We start from the raw sequence: 20,820 nt of genomic DNA, 5'->3' as shown, positions 1-20,820 counted from the left end.
CTGAATTAACAGCTGATTGGTTTCCTGCTGCTGCTGCAGAGCCTGCTGCTGCATAGCCTGCTGCTGCTGTCGCATGGCGTTTTGATCGTGGCCTCCATTTCTGGAAAGTTCCCCGCCTGGGTCTGTGCCACTTGTTTCACCCAGGACATAGGCTGGGGTACAGATCAAAAATAAGCAAAAACAGCTTGGCCTCACTGCGTTTGCCCGCATTCTCCACCAACTGTAGGGATTCGCTCTGGTAGGTAATGGCAGGGCTGCAGTATCGAGGCAACGCACAGGCTTAAAGTCCAATTTCAGTGGTTTAATGTCACTTTGCAAACAGCAGATTAACAGAAAATAAGGGAAAAACATAAATGTACTCCAGCTTGGAGAACCACTGGTCCCAGGCTCACCCCTTGCACGGGACCGGATTAACTAAGCGGCTGCCAGGTCCTGCGGCAACCGCCAGGTGCCAGTCCCAGGGTTGCTTGGAGTCTTGCTGCTATAGCTCTGCTGCACGTGCAGTCCAGCAAACAGATTCAGGCTAACTCCAGACAAGTTCCTGTATCTTCCACACACACTCACCATGTGCCAAATACCAACCTCCATTACATAGCCCATAACCCCTCCCACCGGTGAGGTAGACATCACATGGGCTGATCACATGACCATGACATCATCGCAGGTCCTGTCTTTAGGGAAAAACCGGGCCAAATATTAATCTCCTGGGAGAAATGTATCTCCCATCTAGTAAAACACCCTTTACTGTACCACAGCGGGTATAGTATCTGTGATTACTACCTCTAGCTGTAGGACAATCCACAGTCTGATTACTCTAACTTTAAAAAACTTTTTCCTATTTAGATGACAGAACCGCCTTTTCTCCATACGTAGTGACTGTCACCCTGGTCCTTTAAAAGCCCTATGAAAGAAGTTACATGCCAGTTGCTTGTAATGACCACACATGCATTTATACATATAAATAAGATTGCTTTTGAGGTGTCTTTTTTGTAAGCTAAAAGAAACTAACTTTTCTAACCTCTCATCATAGGACAGACCTTCCACCTCATGTAAAAATCAAGATGCCACCTTTGAACCAACACTAACTTCCCAATAACTTTTTTTAAAATGTGGAGCCCAACATTGGATAAAATGTTCTGGCCTTACAAATGATTTATACAGGGGTAATATTAAATTGGGATCATGGGATTTTACCTCTCTATTCATACACTCTAAAATTTTATTTGCCTTTGCAACTGCTGCCTGACATTGAGTACTTCTACTTAGCTTACTTGTAACCACAAATCCCAAGTCCTTCTCCTGTTCCGTAATCTTTAGCATATTTCCATTCAATGTACATGCATCAATTACCCTGACCGTGCTACATCACTCCACATTTATCAATATTAACCTTCATCTGCTATGTGTTTACCCATGTAGACATCTTATCCAGGTCATTCTGTAACATTACACTGCCAAGGTCAGTTTTTATTATCCTACATAGTTTTGTGTCATCAGCAAAGACTGACACTTTACTCTTAATCCCATTCGCAAGGTCATTAATAAATAGAATAATGATCCTTGTGGCCTCCATGGCTGACTTTAGACAATCTAGTTAATGTATCATTTACAATTTTCTACCCATCTGCATATAATATCACCTATTCCCTGCTTCTGGAGCTTCAGTATCAGGCTGTTTTGTGGTACAGTTTCAAATGCTTTAACAAAGTCCAGATATATCACATCAGCCATGTGACCAACCTCCAAATCTGCACTTACCTTCTCCTGGAAACCCAGCATGTTGATCAGACATGTCTTATCTTTCATGAATCCATGTTGGCTGTCGGTTATTTTATTAGCCTCTGCAATATATTTTTGCAGGTCATCTCTTTATAATGCCTTAAAAAAAAATTTCACACAACTGATGCCAAACCTACCAGATGGTAGTTGCCTGAATCCACCTTAGTAGTTGCCTGAATCCACCTTCTTACCTTTCTTAAATATCGTTGAAGATCACAGACTACAAATGTGACCATCTATCTCAAACCTTTTAGCAAATTATATCACATTTTCTTTTTGGTGGGACTGAACTAAATGTCCATTATTTGGCATTTTTGACCCCAATGCCCCTTCATGGGTTTGTCCATCCAGTGCTGGACTGGCCATCTGGCAATTCTGGCAAATGAGAGAAGGGCTTGTCTGGTCATGGGCTGCCTTGTCTGCTGTGCTGTTAATAGACTTGGTGTTCTCAAGACACCCATACGGTTAAGAGTTGTGACGGAGCACAAAGTTGCTGACTCCATCACTTACCCCATCAGGCCACAGGTATCATGAGAAATATAATAAATGCCCTAAGCAGCTTCCAGTTGTAACAACTTCCATCCAGTTGTAACCGGTGACGTCACCGCACACCTCTTTCCATGTTAACCCTCAACACACCACTCCTCCTCAACACACACACTCCTCAACACACACTCCTCTCACCTTTCACCATCTTCACTCACGTCCACTCACTCTTTCACTACACATACGACCCCTTCTCTCACTCCGTCTCTCATACTCACGCCGTCATCGCCGCTGATCCACGATCCCCGACATCTTCTTCCGCCGGCGCCATCCTGGATTCAGACGTCCTCCACGCCGGCGACATGTTCTTGCGGTGACGCCATTTTGGATCGGCGAAATCCCACGATACTCAAGATGGCGTCGCCGCAAGAACATGTCGCCGGCGAGGACTACGTCAGGATCCAAAATGGCGTCGGCGAAAACTCACGAGATTTCGCCGACGACATTTTGGATCCCGACGTTGTCCACGCCGGCGACATGTTCTTCCGGCGATGCCATCTTGAGTATCGCGGGATTTCACGATACTCAAGATGGCGTCGCCGCAATAACATGTCGCCGGCGTGGCAGGACGTCTGGATCCAGGATGGTGCCGGCGGAAGATGTCGGGGATCGTGGAGCAGCGGCGATGACGGCGTGAGTATGAGAGACGGAGTGAGAGAAGGGGTCGTATGTGGAGTGAAGGAGTGAGTGGAGATGCTGAAAGGTGAGAGGAGTGTGTGTTGAGGAGTGTGTGTGTTGAGGATTAACATGGCAAGAGGTGTGATGCTATAGCATCGGGCCATAATCTAGTGAGAAATATTGGTCTTGTAGTAAATCTTGCTTTCCTCCATCCAGCGTAATATTAGTAATATATCTCCATATGGTGCTTGGGGACTGGGACAGCATGGGCCTGTGTGATTTCAAATGCCAGGGTTGAATTTTAGCCCCAGTCCGTACCAGTGTCCATCCCATCAAAAGTTGGCACTAACCACTTCATACCAGGAAGCCCGAACTACCGTACTTCTATATCCATCATCCTCTGTGAGTACGGTGGATCTCACAGATGTAAAATTAAACCAAGGCAAAATTTGACAATTTTCGAAAGTAAATCTCCTTAAATTTTGGAAGCTGGAATTTGAGTACACATTCGGTTTGTTAAAAAATACACTAGGACCATCAAATTTATTGTATCACATGGTTTATTTTTTTTTGCTTATCATTATTACTAATACAAAATAATTTGTACAAAGGCTAACGTAAGTATTGCATAGAAGGAACACTGGAGTGAAAGAAAACCTGGATGGAATGGCACATTGGGATCCTAATATCTACAACATCAAATAAAATGGTTGTATTTGGCAGGGCATACAAAAATATCTTCAACTTTTATACATAGGGTTAAACATACTATCCAGTTAAAGAACAGAGAATGGATTGATTTTTTTTTTTGTAAATTTAGGTTTTTTGTTGTTGTTTTTTTTTTTTAGATGACCCAATCCGATGTAACCTGTACTTTAATACATCACATATTATATACTTGACAGATTTCCTGTAGGTAAACCATCATAATGCTACCTAAACAAAGCAATTCATTGATCCTCTAAGATTCCAAATAAATTTTTGACATTTTATTTAGGCGCAATTTTACAGAACTGAACGACTTTATGAATTTGAAAATTTTTGAAAGATCCCATTTTTTTTTTTTAAATTATATTTACCAGAATATTTGTATTGATTTCAGTAGAATTAAGTACTGGGATACCTATCTGTGCAAATACCATTTCTTGTATACTTAAGTTTAGTTCATCGTGGCCGCAATTTCTAATGATTACACTAATATCTATGCACCCCATACGATATACAAATGCAGTAAATTGGGATAACTTTTACCTATGAAAAAAAAAACCCAAAAGTTGCAAGCCACCTTATGGTTATCCCAAAAATTGGAAACTTGCAATTTTAACAACATTTTCTCGCAACTTTTTGCCCCATTATAAAAATGGAATTGCACTGCACCTTTTGCCTCCAAAATAGCACAATAAGTAATAAAAATAGAGAAGAGTAAATCATTTTATCTGATTCGCCCATTAACAAATTTATTACTCCGCAAAATAAAACACAATGGGTGAATCAATTCCGTAATTTGTTTTTTCTTTAAAAAAGCTAATCACTAATCTGGCAGTTCCATTTTCTTAATGCGTCCTAACTAGGGATGAGCGAATACATTTGAGTTTATTGAATTCTACTCAAATTTTTACAAAAATTTGAGTTCTCAAATTTTTTTTTTTTTTTTTTAAATTTGCTTCCACGCGGATTCAGCAAAATGGCGGCCGGCATTTTTCAAGACCGTCAAAGGCCATGAAAAGTAAAATAAAATTCTAACACTTACCTTTTTACTCACCTTTGTGTCCACTCTATTCCTCACTGTCAACCGTCCGGTCCTCGTTGAATTCTCAGATTGTATTGAATTCCCTGGGGCGCTCATACTGGATTTCTGAGTCTGATAAAACCGGGAGGGCTCTGCTTACGCCATGACACCATGACCGTTGACGAGCAAATGTGCAGAACCCTCCTTGGCCTCATCATACCCATAAGTATACACGAACAGCTGCAATTTGAAGATGCGACGAAGACTGGACGGGTGACGATGAAGAGTGGCGAGGCGGGAGAGGTGACTGGTGAGTATGAGGAATTTTTTTTTACAAATTACGGTTAAGAGACCTCAGAGCATAATAAGGGAATTGAAATTCGCAAAGAATAACTTTTCCGAGAATCTAAGATTTTGAGAAATTCAGCGTCAAAAGGAGAATTCAAATTTTGATCCTGATTCGCTCATCTCTAGTCCTAACCAAACCGGCAAAAAATGTAACGTATTTCTATACAAATATTTATGGACATGTAAAACAAAAAAAAAAAAAACCTTCTTTATAAATAAGTTTCAATATAAACCTAGCAAACAATGCCTTTTATATTGGAAAAGATATCCTCAAGCCGAGGGTGAGCTAGCTTAAAAATAGTGTGGCAGCATGCATGGCATGATAAAACGTGCAAACAATGTGTAAATCGGTAAAATGAAATGAAAGCTCAACAGATATTTAAGCACGAAAGAAAAAAAATCAATTCAGCTGATTGCAGAATCCTCCCTCGGAAAACTGAATAAAAAAAAAAATAAAATAAAATAAACTGAAAAAAAAAATAGTGATTTGTAGCTGGCAGCTGTAAGTAATATGAAATAAATGCGATATCCTTAATAATGAATTAATTAAACACTTTTTGTAAGAATTAGATAAGTGATCTTTATGTTGCTTTTTTTTCACATGCACTTTTTTTGTACAAAATTATATATTTTTTTGCCTAAAAAAACTCATAAAAATGGCGCCGAATCAGAGGAGTCAACAATACCCAGACTTTCTATGGTTCTATGGAACTGAACGAAGTTTTGTCTGATTATTTTGGAAGTAATACAAATGCTCGAAAGCAGCTGTAGTGTGGCCTTAGTATCAATTGGTGTAATTATGAAACAGTTATGATTTCAGGTGTAAAGACTCATTAGAATAATATTAGCCTTTAAAGAGTAACTAAACTATTTTCAAATTTTTTTTTAGAATGATGAAACTCTGTAATTCACTTTATTTGGGGATTGATTTGTCCTTATTCCCGTAAAAAATACACGTTAAATGGCTTCCATACCCCTGCTTTTCCCCAGTCTATTTGCCTGCCTTTAACTGTATTTATATCAGAACATTCTTATTTGGAGTACAGATGAAGGCAGTGAAAGAATCAGAAAGGGAAACAGGTGCTGACCCCTTCACTGCCATCATCTGTACTCCAAATGAGAACGTTCTGATATAAATACAGCTAAAAAACAGGCAAATAGGTTGACGATACAGAAACAGGTGCTGACCCCTTCACTGCCATCATCTGTACTCCAAATGAGAACGTTCTGATATAAATACAGCTAAAAAACAGGCAAATTGGTGGACAAAACAGAAACAGGTGCCGACCCCTTCACTGCCTTCATCTGTACTCCAAATGAGAACGTTCTCATATAAATAAAGCTAGAAAACAGGCAAATTGGTTGACGAAACAGAAACAGGAGCTGACCCCTTCACTGCCTTCATCTGTACTTCATATCAGAATGCTCTGATAAAAATTCAGCTAAAAAACAGGCAAATAGGTTGACGAAACAGAAACAGGTGCTGACCCCTTCACTGCCATCATCTATACTTCAAATGAGAATGCTCTGATATAAATAAAGCTAAAAAACAGGCAAATAGGTTGACGAAACAGAAACAGGTGCTGACCCCTTCACTGCCTTCATCTGTACTCCATATGAGAACGCTCTGATATAAATACAGCTAAAAAACAGGCAAATAGGTTGACAAAACAGAAACAGGTGCTGACCCCTTCACTGCCTTCATCTGTACTCCATATGAGAATGCTCTGATATAAATACAGCTAAAAAACAGGCAAATTGGTTGATGAAACAGAAACAGGTGCTTACCCGTTCACTGCCTTCATCTGTACTCCATATGAGAATGCTCTGATATAAATACAGCTAAAAAACAGGCAAATTGGTTGACGAAACAGAAACAGGTGCTGACCCCTTCACTGCCTTCATCTGTACTCCATATGAGAACGCTCTGATATAAATACAGCTAAAAAACAGGCAAATAGGTTGACGATACAGAAACAGGTGCTGACCCCTTCACTGCCTTCATCTGTACTCCATATGAGAACGCTCTGATATAAATACAGCTAAAAAACAGGCAAATTGGTTGACGAAACAGAAACAGGTGCTGACCCCTTCACTGCCATCATCTGTACTCCAAAACGTTCTGATATAAATGCAGCTAAAAACAGGTAAATAGGCTAAAGAAATCAGAAGTTTGGAAGCCAATTGCATGTAATTTTTTTTTTTACGAGAATGGACAGATTCCCTAATAAAGTGATTTGCAAATTTAATAACTTTCCATTTCAGGACAAAATTATTAACACAAAATAAATAAAATGTTAAATTGCTCAAGGTCAATTTAAAAAAAAAAAAAATCAGTGCTCCATAATTGACCATGCTCTTTTACATTTTGCATCTTACACAGAATCCCATATAAAGCAAATCTAGAAATTATTTTTTACGAATTCTGTTGATTTTACTTTGCATTAAAATAAATCTAAAAATGCAAAATATAATTTAAAAAAAATCATTACGAATGGTAAAAGCAATAAATAAGAACATATTGAAAAAAAAAATCTTAAAATACATGTAATTTGTAGAGTTGAATCAATTTCTCTAAAATTCGACTTGGGCAGATTTGCTTAGTCAAGGGAGTAAAATTTAATTTGCTTCGAATAAACTTGATGCAAACTGAATTGTATCGGGAGGAAGTTAAAAGAAAATTCTTAGACTCATCTCTCCCCAGCTCTCCTCGGACCTGTTCCCCCACCAGTTTAGCTCTTCTAGCTTCTTTCTTCTATCTCTCTTCTGATGGGGTCTTCCATTCATGAGAGTCTACATCATCACATGGAGTGCGATATACGCCATGAACATGCGTCGTGCCGCACGAGGTCAGGCATCACGTTCCACATGATGACTTGTGGCCTAGGGGATGGAAGACCCAGACGAAAAGAAGGTAGAAGATAGAAGACAAAAGTCCCTATTGGAGGACCGGCACTGGTGGGACAGTTACAGGGAGAGCCAGGAGAGTAAAAGATTTTTTTAAACGCCTTCCCAGCTCTTGATTTTCCAAAACAAATTGTGAAAAAAATTGGACTCATTTTTTGGAAAAATTGGAGATGAATTTGATTTGCCTCGAGTCAATTCGCTTATCTCTAGGATTTAGAGAATTACCCAATAACTTATTATTATTGCAGCCTCTAATTAACGGCTATAGCTAATATATAAGTGTGCAGAATACAAATATGTTATCAAGGAATTTCCTTGGAAAATTAAAAAATGTAGATTTTTTCCCCCAAAATTATGAACAGACAATTGTCGATTATTTTTCATTTTGGACTTTTTAATGTATTTTTTGGAACAATTAGTTAGAGATTCATTTTTTATTTTACAGATTCATCTTTTCAATACTTTTCCTTTTAGATTCAACTTTAAATATTCTGTTGTTCTTTTGTCAGATGCTGTATTGACGTGGATTTTTTTTATTTTAGATTTTTAAATGTTATGAAAGTAATTTTACAGGCAGCGGAATTAGGCTCCTTTCACACTACGGTCACAATGTCCTTGCAAAATTAGATTAGATATTAGAAAAAACTTTTTGACAGAGAGGGTGATCAATGAGTGGAAGAGGCTGCTACGAAAGATAGTGAGGTCTCCTTCAATGGAGGTGGTGAGTTCTCCTTCAATGGAAGTCTTCAAACAGAGGCTGGACAGACATCTGTCTGAGATGGTTTAGTGACTCCTGCGTTGAGCACGGGGTTGGACACGATGACCCTGGAGGTCCCTTCCAACTCTAACATTCTATGATAATTGAGCCATGACGGCTCTGACGGATCTTAACTGATCCTTGCTGATCCATCAGGTTTCCAGTGTTTTTGATTCCATTTTTCAAAAACAGCAGAATCCTGATTGAAAAAAAAGGGGGGGGAAGTGCCATTATGAACAAAGCCATAACTTTCAAATATCAAAAGTTAACATAAATTCTCACAATTTGAGAACTGGCAAAAAAAAGTTAATTTCTCAAAAATTTTTGAAAAATTGAAAAATGTACGTTTTGACCTGTGAATATATAATCAGCATATGTATATTGTAAAGTACCTTGACTCGATCACTGAACTCAAAAACATGCTAAAAACTGGAAAAAAAAAAGAAAATGCTTAAAATACCAAAAACATTTTTCCTTTAAAATACAAAAAAAAAACATTAACCACTGTAATAACAAGCAAAAGGTGCAATTTTTAAAAAATAAATGCAAAATCTAAGAAATAATCTAAACCTATTTAAAATGATATTTCACGGTGATAAATATTACAACATGATGTCTGGTTGGTTTTTGTGATTCTATGTATTCAGTTATTTTACAGTACACTGCATATAAGTAATATTGTACCTTTTTTAAAATCTAACATGCCGACAACAGAGAAAAAAAAACAAATAAAAACTTCAACATCCCGGTGACCTATCTATTCTATTGTAACAATTTCTAAAAAAAAAAAACAAAAACATTTTCTAATTCGTAAAAAAAGAAAGAGAAAAATGCAAAAAATAAATAGGTTATTCCACCACAGCAAAAGAAAATGTCTCCAAGACAGTTATAAAAATAATTTGAAAGAAATGCAATTCGATCATTGTAAATTTACAATTTTTTTTTTAAGAATGTGTTACATAAATACATTTTACAAAAACCAACCGGTAGGTACGTTTCAGATTTATCAAGTATCTTGAAGAACTTCAAAAAGCATGAATACTGTAACTCAAATACTAATAATATGACAATAATAATAATAATTTTAAAATCTAATCTACCAGATTTTAGATGTAAATACGTTAATATTGAATTTGCATGGGGCGTAACTGCAATACCAGGCACCGCCTATGAATAAGAGTGGTGCTATTTCTCATACAACCCCTTAAACTTAACACCTTTAACACCAACACTTGAAATTTTGAGCGATATATCTAAATACTGCTGTCTAGTCCAATCATTAACCTCCCAGGTATTGACTACATGGGTCTGACCAGGAGTATAGTTGATGGTGGAAAGAGGGCATGTGCCCAGGGTGTTAATGCCCCCCACTCCACATCTAACAAGCAACTCTTTCTTGGCCTGGGTAATTAGGTACATGGGAGGTTTGATGAACCAAATTTTTGCTCTGCGAGAAAGAAGGTTCTAAGGAACCTCTGGGTCTTCCACAACATCGAGTCTACAGATCTAATTTAATGGGGTAACTGAAAGAAGGTTCTATAGAACCTCTGGGTTTTCCACAACATCAAGTCTACAGATCTGATTTTATGGGGTAATTTTCAAAGACAAAGAAAAAGTAAAGGTATTTTGATTAAAAAGGGTTAACAATGAAGGACTAGTCAAGTAAGTCTATAACTAAATCAGTAACATCAACTTGATGTTAGCTCCCTTAAAAAGGTTCTCCAATCTGCTTTTTTTGCTTTTAGAGTCCTCCAAGGATAAATTGATCATCAGCGATCAACTGTAATCACTCAGCAGTAAGTGTAGAGTTTTCCAACAGCAACCCCACAGGAGAAAAAAAGTATTGCACATGAAAACAATGGGCTGTCTATGTAATCCATGGATGTACACGGTCTTCCAGAGAGCAAAGTGCTCTTTGTAGAGTGTTTTGAATAGGGAACCCTCTTGATTAACTCCATAGTGTATTTAAAAATAGATTTTTCAAACTGGACAATTCCTTTAAATCATGAAGGGTCAGCATACGCGCCAACAATGATTTATCTGAAAAAAACCTCGTCCAAGACAAAGTTCTATTTTAGAGAAGACTGTAAATGAGGCCTCAACCTCAGTAAATAAATTTCTTTTTAGCAGCAAATATGCTTACGCCAGATTCCATTGTGAAAATGTAAATCTGACATGGTCCCATTTTTTTATGTACTTTTTTTTAATAACACTTAAAATTTAAAGTAAACTGTATTTAAAACCTTTCTGGTTATGACTCTGTGCCTTGCTTTGTGTTTTTGATCTTTGACCAACATTATCATCACCAAAAACATTATCTTGGTGGTATAGTACTTAAAGGGGTTTTCTCTACATAGATCTTCAGGAGCGCACCGTTCCCTTGTCTCCCGACTTCATGCGTGCTTGATATGGCGCGCTCTTGACTGATTGGCAGTTCAGACAGTCAACATGGTTTAACTGTGCACTCTCCAAGGCTGCAAGCAGAGGCAGCTCCGGATTCAGCATTCTGGCCAGTTTCAGAGCAGCACTAGCAAACTCTATAGAAAAGAGCTTGTAAGCACTGGGCTCCTTGCTTTGGAAACCTTCCACGGCCGATGGACTAGAGGTGGTAAAGAGAAACAACCAACAGAATTAAAAATCCAATAGGATTTTTAACAAGAGATATATTTCAAAATTGCCTTTGGAATTTTATCAATTTATGATGTTGAGAAAACCCCTTTAGTCAATGTCCACCTTTTAAGACCATTTCATCTTTAGGTCCAACTCTCACTACAGATTTTCTAATATATCTCTTTAAGGGTTGAAGCTTCCCTCAACATAGCCATAGAGATATATGATAAAAAGAATAAATTCTGCCTGCATTTAGTCACCACTAGGGGGAGAGCAAGAGCTGACTGTCTACTTATTTAAGCTCCCTCTAGTGGACAGAATAGTTTTAATAACACATCTTTACCTCTTTCTTCAAAAGCAATATTCTGAATTTCAAAGGAATGCAAGATTTATACAAGATATTTAACAACTGTCCTATGTTAAATGAACACACTCAGCAAAAATGTTTTATGCCAAGTTTAGGGCACCTTAACACAGGAATTTTCTCTTTGGTGACCTTTGTGTAATGTAAGCACATTTAGTGCCATTCATTGCATTTGACAGTTGTAGAATTGCCCATTAACTCCTGCTGATCACCATTTGGCTCTAGCATTTTATAAAATTTATTCCAGCCACCATTTTTTTTATAAGGAACATTATCATATTGAAAATACAATCCAATTTGTAGGCAGCTTGTTACAGAGCAAACTGAAATATATTAATTTGAAAAGATTCAGTAGAACTAGTAATTTATTGATTTAAACATCATCTTATTCTGGGTTGGGAGTCCAATGGGTGTTCCTACTCAGTAGAGCCGCCTACTGGACTTTGGGTGGTCCTATTCAGTAGAACTGCCTACTGGACTTTGGGTGGTCCTACTCAGTAGAACTGCCTACTGGACTTTGGGTGGTCCTACTCAGTAGAACCACCTACTAGACTTTGGGTGATCCTACTCAGTAGAACCACCTACTGGACTTTGGGTGGTCCTACTCAGTAGAATCATCTATTGGACTTTTTAAACATATAGTAAGCAAAGTGAAGAAATAATGAAAATATTACTAGGTTTACTGAGTCTTTTCCTATAAATATACATAACATTTGATGCTTTCAATGCAATGGTTGTCCTTTCAAAAGCTTGTCCACTTGTATTGAGTGAGGCTGCGCACGTCTAGAGAAGCCCACTCTTGACGCCAGCAGCGGAGAATTCTGGCAGAACACTCTTTGAACATTCACAGAGTGATCATTCTGGATTTTGGCTGGATTCTCCATGCTTAATACAGTTGAGCAAAATGACTCTTAGGACCCTGGTCCAGTGGTCACGTTGGTAGTCTAGACCAGTACATTATGAACTTCCTCCTACCTGCTGGTATCCTAGTTTGTAGACCCCCTGCAACATCTTGATGTAAGGCATTCCTTGATGTCACGATGTTTCAAGCCTACTAATCAGAAGAAGTGCCCAGGATGCCGACAGTTAGTAGGAAGTTTGTAGTGCTCTGTTCCAGCAGTGACGGAGTACAGTCGTTGCCGGTAGACAAGGGTCTTGCAAATCATTTTGCTTAGGTCAACATATCAAATTTTTAGCTTCGTCAGTATAGGGCATGTCAACTGTACTGCTTGGCAAATGACTAGTTGCTGAGGAATTATTTCAATTTCACCTCTACGTTGGAATGTTATTTAATTCGAGGATTCTATGACTGGTGTCACGTGAGAAAAAACACCACTGAGAGCACCATGTGACTGGAAGCTTCTAGTAATACAGTCATATTCTCAGTAGCAAAGAAGATACACAAGTTTCGAAAATGGCACATATTTTCTAGTTAAATACATTGTTTTGCAATGTTTTTCCTTATCCGTTTAACGCAGGACATGACTCATTCCATTTCATGAGTTTGAATAGATAAAAGCTGTGATGTACAGCAAATCCATGATGAATAGAAGAACATCAATAGAAGCCGCTTATTTCTTCTCGCTCATTCGTCATGAGCTTGTAAAGCAGCAAAAAACGTAAGCAGTACCCACACCACAGACCAAATTACGGGCACTGTTAAAAGAAGCAGCAATGAGACTTAGAGGTATGTGCCGAAGTGTTTAGCAGGAATGTCCTTTGAAATATTTTACACGGTTTGTAAATGCATTAGAAAAGAATGTGTGCAAAAAAACAGGTCAGTGTCTACTTAAAGATGTGTCCTCCTTTACCTTTCCTCGAATTTCTTAAAATGCAAATTCAATTCATTATCACGAGAATGACATGTTGCCAAAACCCTGCCCGGGCTGAAATTTACATCAAGTCACACATATACCATAAATATCTCCCGACAGAGTAACACAAAATGATACACATATACCATGAACATTTCCCAAGGGAGTATCACAATTTTTTTTTTTAAACTCATTTTAGGATATATCAAGCCAAGAGGAAAGGTAAGGAAAGACGCATCCGTATTTGGTATGTGATAGAGCAATAATCCATGCATACGGTTCCACATGCTTTTTTTCTCATGGTGGCCAGCAGATATCCTATCAAAACTGATGGAAAAAGAACATCTGCCCGACCGTGGCCATTATGAGCCATAAACATTTTCTGCTTCCTTTCAGAAAAGAATTGTTCTCAGATGTTTGCCTCTACAAAGACCTTGATCTAGCTGTAGAATTTGGCCACTCATGGTCACCTTTTGAGGTATCGCTGACTACTAGTGAACGGATAGGATACATTCTCATGAATACTGGTTAAGTAAAATAAATGACTGCCCCATCAGTTCCTAGAAAATCCATTGCCTTCACGTGCCACACTACTGGTTCAGACATCATGATAGATCTCATGGTCATGATCATGACGCTTGGTTGAGCCTACCACCGAATTTTAGGCTCTAAACGTACTTTAGGTTCCTTGAACATAGACATCCATTTGAAACTTTCCTCCATAGCTAAAAGTCATTGTTTCTTTAGATGCAACATCAGCTCGGTACATCATGAATTGTGACTAACAGAAACGTATTTTCATCAGTGCCAACATCATCTACCCAATTATTTGGTAACTGTCAAGATTCGCGAGACCTTCTTTCCGAGTCCCTCTGGAATAATAACTTGCATTTTTTTTGTCCTCAAGTACATAATACTTATTTTATGACAAGTATCCACTGTATTGATAATGCCTCTCAGAGATTATGAAATATCGCAAATGGATTGCTGCTTTAAAGTGAATTTCCACCCAAATCATATGTCTACATATACAATTCGAATTATGTCAAAACAGAATTTGGAGCCATTTTTACATTCGTAATCATGGTGGCCAACATGTCTGAATTTGCTAAGAAAGTCCTACATTTTTGGAAACAATCCTGGCAAATTCAGGCTGTCCTGATCTGAAAAGGAGCATGGGTTTACATAAACCTTGCCAAAACGTGAGAGTACCCACTCATTTTCGGTCTTCCCCATGTCGGCTCTGGAGCAGGGCATAAATTTTACCCATGGAGAAGTTATTAAATATGCATAATGCAATCAAATTTCGGTGTGCATTGAAGATGTACTACCCCCCTTGGATCATCACCTGATCCAAGGGGGGTAGAAAGGTCATCTTGTGGCCATAATAGGGATACTCAAACACTAGAATCAAAATGATATTTGCCGTAGAAATGTTTTGAGGCTTCCTTAGGGTATGTACACACAGAGTGGGTTTTTTTTGAGGAGGTGAAAAACGACGAGCTTTGTAATAGAAACCGCTTCAGGAAACGCCTTTTCAATAAAGTTTGGGAGGTGTTTTAATTTTGTTTCTTGAAGTGGTTTTGAAGAGTTTTTGAAATATTTTGACTGGACCATGCCTAGTTTGGAGTAGATTTTATTAAGAGAAGCACTTTCTTTTTTCTCACCAGGTGTATTTCTAAAGCTAAATTGGAAAAAAAATAGCTCAAAAGACTCAACGTGTGAACAGAAAAGCGATTTTACAATGGAAATGAATAACTTTTTGAGCGATTTTTCAAACAGTTTTTGAAGTGGAACGGCTCTGAAAAAACTCCACAAAATACTCAGTATGCACATACCCTTAGAGTCCTTCATCAGTCCGAGGTGATGGAAACACACTGCGTTGGAAGGAAAGTGACAATCTTTATGACACATTTTGTGTTTAGGATAGTTGTCACTTTTTCATCCCTGATTATATTATTTAGGTGGAACGACACTTTAAAATGACAAAATAAACATTTGAATAAAATGCATGTCTATAAAAATAACTCAACATAATCAATATACCTTTACATTGTAAAAAAAAAAAAGTGACATCTTTGATGCAAACTTTACGTTTGTTTCGCTGAAAGGTAACTTGGCTACGGTAGATAAACCAAAAACAGTTTCTCAATTTTTACACCTCATCTGAAATAGAAACACTAATTCTCATTTCGGACCGTACTTACTGCAGGTGCACCCTTTAAAGATCATACAGAATTCTGTAGTTTTGTGGTAAATGACCAAAAAAAAAAAAAAAAGCAAAAACAAAGAAAGACAAAAAAAGTTCAAAAACATGTCAATGAAAACGCTAGTTCTAATCGGAGTAACAAAGAAGAAAAACGTGTCCCATAAGGTACAAAAGAATTTCTTAGTCCATTCCATGCAAACTGGCCCATATCTCCGATGTGGTGGGCTCCAGTTTTCAATGGCTTTCTTAAGTCATCCATTTTTGTAGAGTTCTTCGATCTATATTTTTCGAAATTCAAAAATGTTCCAGAAGCATAAGCATATCCGTCATGTATTGGTAGGAGTCTTAAGTCTATTAGTAAGCAAAGCTCAGTCTTTTTCTTATTCTTCAGACGTTCAAGAAGAGTTTTAGAGCGGGAAACTGGCTCTAAACATTTCCTTTCTTTGGCAAATTAATAGCAGGTGTCAAAACATAAGTCAGGTAACGTTTCGGCTGTAACGGTAGTCTGGTGACCAATGTTCGGATTCCTTGGTTCTTGACATTGTTTTATGGCAAAGTGTATTTTATTTACTGTATACAGACGTCTTTTGTTTTTTTAGACGCCCTTAGGCATCGTATTTTTTGCCAGTCCAGTGGATTTGCTGGAAGAGGATCATAGAAAAGGCCATTGCAAGTATCTGAAAGAGACAGTAAATGGAATTAAGTCAATATTATATCCCGCAGATAGAAACCCCCTGTGGATAAACAGGTTCAATTTATACAACGGGATTACTTTATTGTTCATGGCCCGTTGCTCCGACTCTGGTATCCAAGGCGCAGTGAAATCTGTTTACTGAGTAACGTCTTTATCAAGTTTAAAAAAAGATGCGTCCGTCAAAAGTTTTGCTAATTCCCTCGAAGCCTTGTAATTATATTGATCCGGAGATGGTTGGATGAAAGACCTTTGTGCAATTATTTCAAGTACTCGATATAAAAGGAAGACAATAACTTCGCTCTTGGCTCGGAAGTTGAAATCCGACCTTGTAAAATGTGAGAATGCGTTCTTCTATCTGACCCTAAATCAGAAAATGATATCTCCCCCAAGTGAAATGTACATGCTGTATTAAAATGAAAGGGTCTCAAATATCCTTCTGTAAAAATAGGTTGATAATATATCCTTTCATGCGATGTCTTTTGTTACATCTGTTGAGGAAAATAAATAAAACTAACAATGGTAGCAGAGATACAGCTTAGTGATCACCGGATTAAAGAGAGTGGCTAAGGTTTCGAGGATGTAGGTCTATCCAAAACTCTCCAACATAAGAGAGAAGAAGCTTAATATTTCAATCTAACCACAACGACATAACTCAAATGAGCTTATAAGCCTAGTTGACCACTATGAGGAAAGATGGAGAACTGGGAATTAGTTCCTATAAATTCAACTTTTGGCTAATATTATACACATAGTTTACATCTACAAACTTATGAGCTGATTGACTAGTTCTGTAGGTTCTACCATAATTTAACCAAAACCTTCCTCCTGGGTCTAATGTGCCTACAGCTAATCTAATTATGTCCCTATGAAATACAATTTGGAGTAAATGGAGTGGATTTATAGGGATTGGGGCAACTCTTATCATCATGTAGCTCGAAAATCGAACCTGTGGGCAAATTATTTGGTGCTTTGAACTCTCCCAAACATGTTGCACACTTCTTGCCCCAAGACCACCCAAAGACCTTTTGTGCCTACAACTTATCTGATTGTGTCCCATTGCTTTAGACATTTGAATAAAAAAATGGCTACAGGGCTGTATTGTTGTGTAGCGGTAGACTCGTATTTAGATCTCTGAACCTTGGGGCAGATTGTCTTGTGTCTTGGATTTCAGCCATCAAGTAAGCCACATCAATCCTCAGGGCTATCTAGAAGCCTTAATTTGGCTCTGACAGTGTCCCATTGCATTAGTTTTTCGAGTGAAAAGCACCGGATATAGGGCTGTACTGTCGTGTAGCAGTAGCCTCGTATTTACATCTCTGAACCTTTGGGCAGATCATTTCGTTAGCCAGCCATGTGCAACGTCACATAAGAGTCACACCACGACGATGACATTGCGCCAGGCTCTCAGGGCTCCTTTTCAGCAGCCAGAGATTACCAACTTTACTACTGGACTGAATTCGACAACTCCATTCACACAAACTCTAGAAGAGAGCATGACGATATTCCATCAATATCTTCCCGTGTGAGGCCACCTTAACAAATAGTACAAGTAGCTAACTTGGACACCCTCCATGATTTGACCAGGTGCCATAACATCTCCAGCTGGTATTATAGGGACTTGCATAGTAAAATCCTTTTAGGTCAAATTTAGGGCATCCTGAGGGTCCTTTCTATGAACATTTCGGCAATGGTCTAATCTACGCTTTTTGGATTGTACAATTTTGTTTTGAGGTCGATGGCATGTGAGCAGTGAGCACTGATGTTTCTATTTCCTTACTATAATAATGAAATTGTCATGATCCAAGGTGGATCTGACATGTAAATGGACAAAGTGAACTTTTTTTCCTTTGGCTTGTTGCCAAAGTGGGTTGATTGCCCCCGGTGGCCATTATAATTATTACACGTGGTGTCGTTCATTCTAAGTTGCCCTGGTGGTGGTGAGCGGTAGTGCACTTTAGTTTCTTTGGTTTAATGTGCATGTAATTATAAAACAGGTGTGATGCTCTATTAATGAGTGTCAGGTGTGTCTGATCACTGTTTGGTGATATTGTGAGTTAGTCATTCTCAAGGAAGCCTGGGTGAAAGAAGGAGCTCAATGAAAGTCCTGGGCAGCCCAGCCAGAGGGGTTGAGTCAGCTATGGAGTCTGCATGGAGGGCTGGCATGGCGTGGTGGAGTCGCAGTTTATGGTGTCAGCAGGAGGTGCTTGCATGGCTTGGTGGAGTGGCGACAATGGTGAGAGTTGCAATCAGCATGCTGGACTTGGTGGCTGAAAACTGGACTCAAGCATGTTGGACTGTTTGGCAGAAGCTGGACTCATCTTTGGGACTCTGTTTACTGGGCAGCTGCAACTGGTGGTGGACTCTGCTCCAAGGCTGCACTATAGTGATGGATCCGGTTATGGTGATGGATCCGGGTGGAGGAGAAGATGCACGCAGGTGGTGGGCTCTGTTGCTAGGAGCGTACGCAATAGAGCAAAGCTAAGTGATGTTCCCCCTGTATTGTCATTTTCCCTTGTGTGTGTTTAGTGCAGTGGTGGGATTAGTTTCCGCACCGTCCAATTCCCTAGTGAGGGTTTAGGGTCAGGGCGAGTCAGGGTTTTAAGGTTCCTGTGCGTCGCCCGGTGCGGAACCGGCATAGGGAACGTTAGGAGTGCAGGGACTCTGGCTCAGGGGAGTACAGGAGGTCTCCACGTCCCTATTCCCTATCGCAGGGCCCACCATAGTTATTGTTACCCAGGTTTCCCCTTTATTATTTAAATTCGCCCTACTGGAGGCAGGGTTTCCAGATTATTGTATAAATATGTGTAATACCTAAATTCGCCAGTTGGAGGCGGTGCATCCAGCTGCACGTTTTATTATTTAAATTCGCCCAGATGGAGGCGGTGTATCCATGGTCACGTGTGTCATATGGGCTCGCCATGCGGTACTCGCTGCGTCCAGAAACACGTGACCGTGACAGAAATGTTGTCATTTGCTCCAATTCACCACGATCACTGTATTCCGGACGCAAGCAGAGAGACGCACTGACTGCATCGATTGTTCAAGAAGGGAAGAATTAAGTAAGAAAAATAATGTAGATGTATTGAGACCTTACATTGCCAGAGGGATTAAGATCATTTCCTGCACATAAATGCTGATTGTTACAAATGCTGACAGTACGCTAAAATGGCAAAAGCCTGAAAATGTGAAACAGAAAATGGAAAAATCTTGCACATGAAAGTTCTTACAAATGCGATTTTACGTGTAATTCATTCTGACCATATCTACTAATACCAGCTGATCTCGATGCTTAGACTTAATTGCTGCTGTTGTCGTATTCAAAAACATAGGTGGTATGCTAATTACGAAACCTCCTAGAATGATTGGTTCCGGATGAATAGTTTGAGACGACCCAAGTGGTCAGATTACTGCTACTGGTGGTGCAGAAGTGCCGTGACTGTGACCATGTTGTCCCTTTTCGCCAATACGGTTGGGTGGCATCATCTCTATAAACCAGTGAATTAATTCTAGTATACTCTGAAATCAGGCATCTCAGACTGGGAAAAAGCTAAATGCAGTGTCAGACTGTGCTTTATTGAGTCCCTATACATGGATGGCAAAAAGAACAAACAAATCAATTTTGGAGCAAATAAAGCCAGATATGTCACTCAAAGAAAGGATCACCAAAGTACAACGTGTCAACTATGGACAAATCATATGAAGAGGAGAAATCACTAGAGAAGGACATCATGGTGGGAAGAATACAAGGAACAAGGCAAAGAGGAAGATCAGAAACCCGATAGTTTGATACAATCAAGATAACAGCAGAGAATGGACCTCTCTAGGCTTGTCCAAGGTTGATCTTCTTTCAGAGCGTTTGTCCATCAAGTCACCATGGCCTGAGATTGAGCTGAAAGCCGTTAAATAAGTAAATAAATAATACTTGCCAATAGTCAAAATATTGCCAGGAAAATCATGAAAACAGAGCAAAAAAATGGTCAAAAAGTCGGTATTTCTGTGCCCAGAAATGTCTTCAAAAGAGTGCAGTTGGCAGAGGTTGTAAGTGGTCAAGATGGCGGAACTTAAAGGGAAGTGGTCATGTGCCCAAGCACTATTAATCTGCAGATATAAGGTTCATCTACAGGTTAAGAGGGTTACAATGCTGTCCGGCTTCCACAGTGAAAGCACAGTTACTGGGAGAAAATTAATATTATTCCTCCAGATAATCATGGCCTTTTAGTCACAGAGGAATAAGGGAACTGTGATAAATCAAGAGAGGCCGTAATGGAGATGAAGTGAATAAAGGGTTTGGGGACAGGAAGGGTTCATGGAAAGAATGAGGGGAGTCATCACAGTGAGAGGAACATAGGAGTAGGAGGGGTTAAAAAGATGGGTACCATTAGTAGAGGGCAGACATTTTAGGTACAGCCCTGATGAGAACAATCTCCCACCCACCCTTTGTTACT

The 20,820-nt window shown here is 39.0% G+C and overlaps 1 protein-coding gene across 1 annotated transcript in view; it reads right to left on the bottom strand.

The window, feature by feature from the left end:
- Positions 1 to 3,485: 3,485 nt before the first annotated feature.
- The window catches only part of TSPAN9 (tetraspanin 9), a 193,542-nt gene continuing 176,207 nt past the window's right edge, over positions 3,486 to 20,820 (bottom strand). The window contains exon 7 of the mRNA XM_073567812.1: positions 3,486 to 16,358. Coding sequence (XP_073423913.1) covers positions 16,287 to 16,358 — 72 coding nt within the window. The 3' untranslated portion in view covers positions 3,486 to 16,286. The remainder of the gene's footprint in view (positions 16,359 to 20,820) is intronic.

Source organism: Dendrobates tinctorius, unplaced genomic scaffold (assembly GCF_039654945.1).
Source record: "Dendrobates tinctorius isolate UK_male_01 unplaced genomic scaffold, ASM3965494v1 ptg000020l, whole genome shotgun sequence".
NCBI lineage: Eukaryota > Metazoa > Chordata > Amphibia > Anura > Dendrobatidae > Dendrobates > Dendrobates tinctorius.
This window is presented reverse-complemented; position numbering and strand designations above follow the sequence as displayed.